Source organism: Arachis ipaensis, chromosome B7, assembly GCF_059453495.1.
Source record: "Arachis ipaensis isolate K30076 ecotype BB chromosome B7, ASM5945349v1, whole genome shotgun sequence".
Lineage (NCBI taxonomy): Eukaryota > Viridiplantae > Streptophyta > Magnoliopsida > Fabales > Fabaceae > Arachis > Arachis ipaensis.
This window is the reverse complement of record NC_142442.1, coordinates 40,513,948-40,516,088: the sequence shown is the minus strand read 5'-3', so window position 1 is coordinate 40,516,088 and position 2,141 is coordinate 40,513,948. Positions and strand designations below refer to the sequence as shown.

The following is a 2,141-nucleotide window of genomic DNA, read 5'->3' as shown; positions in this document are numbered from 1 at the left end:
GATGCATCTGACTCTCGGGTACACATCTAGTGGCTCTCCCTCCTAGAGGACCTTTATAGATGTGGCGGGTTATCATGGGGCTCGGCTGTGCTGGCATGACTACACTGCCAGATGTATCATGCCATTGAGCATGGTTAGCGCAATTTGGGTGGTTGCGTAAGTTTGCTGCCCTCCTGGGCCTACTACCATATTCCGTTGCTACGGCCGGATGGATTTCATACTCGTCGATTCCCTCTAGTTAAGCGGTATTATTTGTTTTTGTACTTTACTTCATTAGTTAATGAAATTGAGAAATAATGTGCAATCATTCGCTGTATTGTAGGTGGGTTAAATACTGTCCAGATAATGCCAGAGGCGAGCACAGGCTTAGGCGTTACAGGCGCAGTCTAAATGGGATTGGCATCCTCAACGCAAGTGATAATGATTTAAGAATTAAAATTTCATGTTAATTAACTTATTATCTTGTATACAATGCTTCTTGCGAGTTAAGAATTATGTTAATGAGTTTATTAATGAACAGGTTGACTGCACGCCATATGCTGATCCACAGTTGCATGGTCTTGTTTAACCGGGGATAGCTGAGGCTGAAGCCTTGGTAGCGGTTGTATGTCTCCTCTTCTGCTTCACCATCCTCGAGTGGAATCAGGTCAACTGGGTTGTGCATCAGTTCGGTGGCCTGCAGCATATTCCAACAAGGCCCCTCGCCATCGACGAGATGCATAGGCACGATGGTCGGTTCGGGCAAGGTGAGTGGTTCCCGTATTTCCTGGGTTGCTGGCATGAGATGTGGGATGCTCGTGCCAAGCACCGACTCCACTTACACCATCATATAGACTTTCATCCATCGCGGCAGTACATGACCTAGTGTGTTTAGTGGGCCTACATAAAGTTGTTTGTACAAAATGCCTGGAAGGCATGAGGTGGTTTCCATAAACTTCCCTCAGCGTTCAATGCAGCATCAATTTATTTGTATCTATTTGAAATCACTAAGATATCGGGTTGTGGTGTCACATGTTGCCGCAGGTACGGAAGAAAGAACGATCAAGCCTCCTTCGTCTCACCCTCACCAATGGCAAATGCAATAAGCAAATTGTTTGCATTGCCATCTTGAGCAATGGTCATTAGTAACACGCCTCCATATTTACCATATAAGTGGGTGTCGTCGATAGAAAAATGTGGCTTGCAATGCTTAAAAGCCTCAACGCACGGTGGAAACATCCAAAAACTTGATGAAACATTACAGCGTCGATGAACCAAGCCAAGGTTGTGTCACAAGTTGCACCGAAGTACCTAAAAACAACCCATCAACAGTTAGCACATATTGATGGTGACTTTATACAAGACTAAGGACAATGAAATGAATCTTACTGGGCAAGTACATCTGCATAGCGAATAACCAACGAGGAAGCTCATTGTATGACTCCTCCCAATCACCATATATTCTAGCAATGACTCTTTGCTTTGTGAGCCAAACCTTTCTATAGAACGTCTTGTAACCGAAGTGATTCTCCACACCTCCTTGCATAACCATGATGCTGATTGTTAGATCTGCTTTGACCATTGTGAAAATATGTTGAGCAATCACCTTTAAATCCAACTTATGATGGTCTTGACCCATGGATGTTTACATGAAAGTAAGAGGACCATTGTATCCCCTAACCTCCTATTTTTCTTGCTTTCGGCAATATGATATGCGTATGCTCCAAGAACAACCGCCCAAAATGGACACACTGTACATCATACCTCAACCGGTCACTCTCTAGTATTTTATACTCCACAGCCCTCTTGATGTTGTACTTATTAATTGCCAATATGACTTCTTCCTTGTTCTCAAATTTTTGTCCACCCTCGAACTCATTGCTTAGATCCTGGTCAGGGCCTCCCTGGGTAAACAACCAATCCGAATTCATTGCATCTAAATTCAACCTAGAGAAGTGATCCGACCGATCATATGGTCGAGAAATGGCAAGCTGTGTCAGAACAATTTTTGTGTCCCCGTAGTACTTCATATCTTCTTCCTCGTCACCATCATCAAGAATTTCTGTTGGTTCATAATCAGCATCGTCTCCGTCATCAGAGTTAACTTCATACTGATCCATCATCGGATCCCTGATAGCAGAACCCTCATGACTTTCGGCATT

At 43.7% G+C, this 2,141-nt stretch overlaps 1 protein-coding gene across 1 annotated transcript; it reads right to left on the bottom strand.

Annotated features, from left to right (window-relative positions):
- Window positions 1-1,041: 1,041 nt before the first annotated feature.
- On the bottom strand, window positions 1,042-1,618 carry LOC148550929 (uncharacterized). The gene is made up of 3 exons (XM_088494672.1): window positions 1,380-1,618; window positions 1,242-1,290; window positions 1,042-1,188 (listed from the first exon to the last, which is right to left on the bottom strand). The coding sequence occupies exons 1-3, from the start codon at window positions 1,616-1,618 to the stop codon at window positions 1,042-1,044; spliced, it is 435 nt and encodes a 144-aa protein (XP_088350798.1).
- Window positions 1,619-2,141: the final 523 nt, after the last annotated feature.

What these genes read in the sequence shown, in the direction of transcription:
- LOC148550929 (XM_088494672.1), bottom strand. Translation starts at nt 1,618, where the DNA reads ATGGGTCAAGACCATCATAAGTTGGATTTAAAGGTGATTGCTCAACAT. An exon ending in TGGTTATTCGCTATGCAGAT is followed by an intron (nt 1,291 to 1,379) that starts GTACTTGCCCAG and finishes GGTTGTTTTTAG; the next exon opens with GTACTTCGGTGCAACTTGTG. An exon ending in TGGCTTGGTTCATCGACGCT is followed by an intron (nt 1,189 to 1,241) that starts GTAATGTTTCAT and finishes GAGGCTTTTAAG; the next exon opens with CATTGCAAGCCACATTTTTC.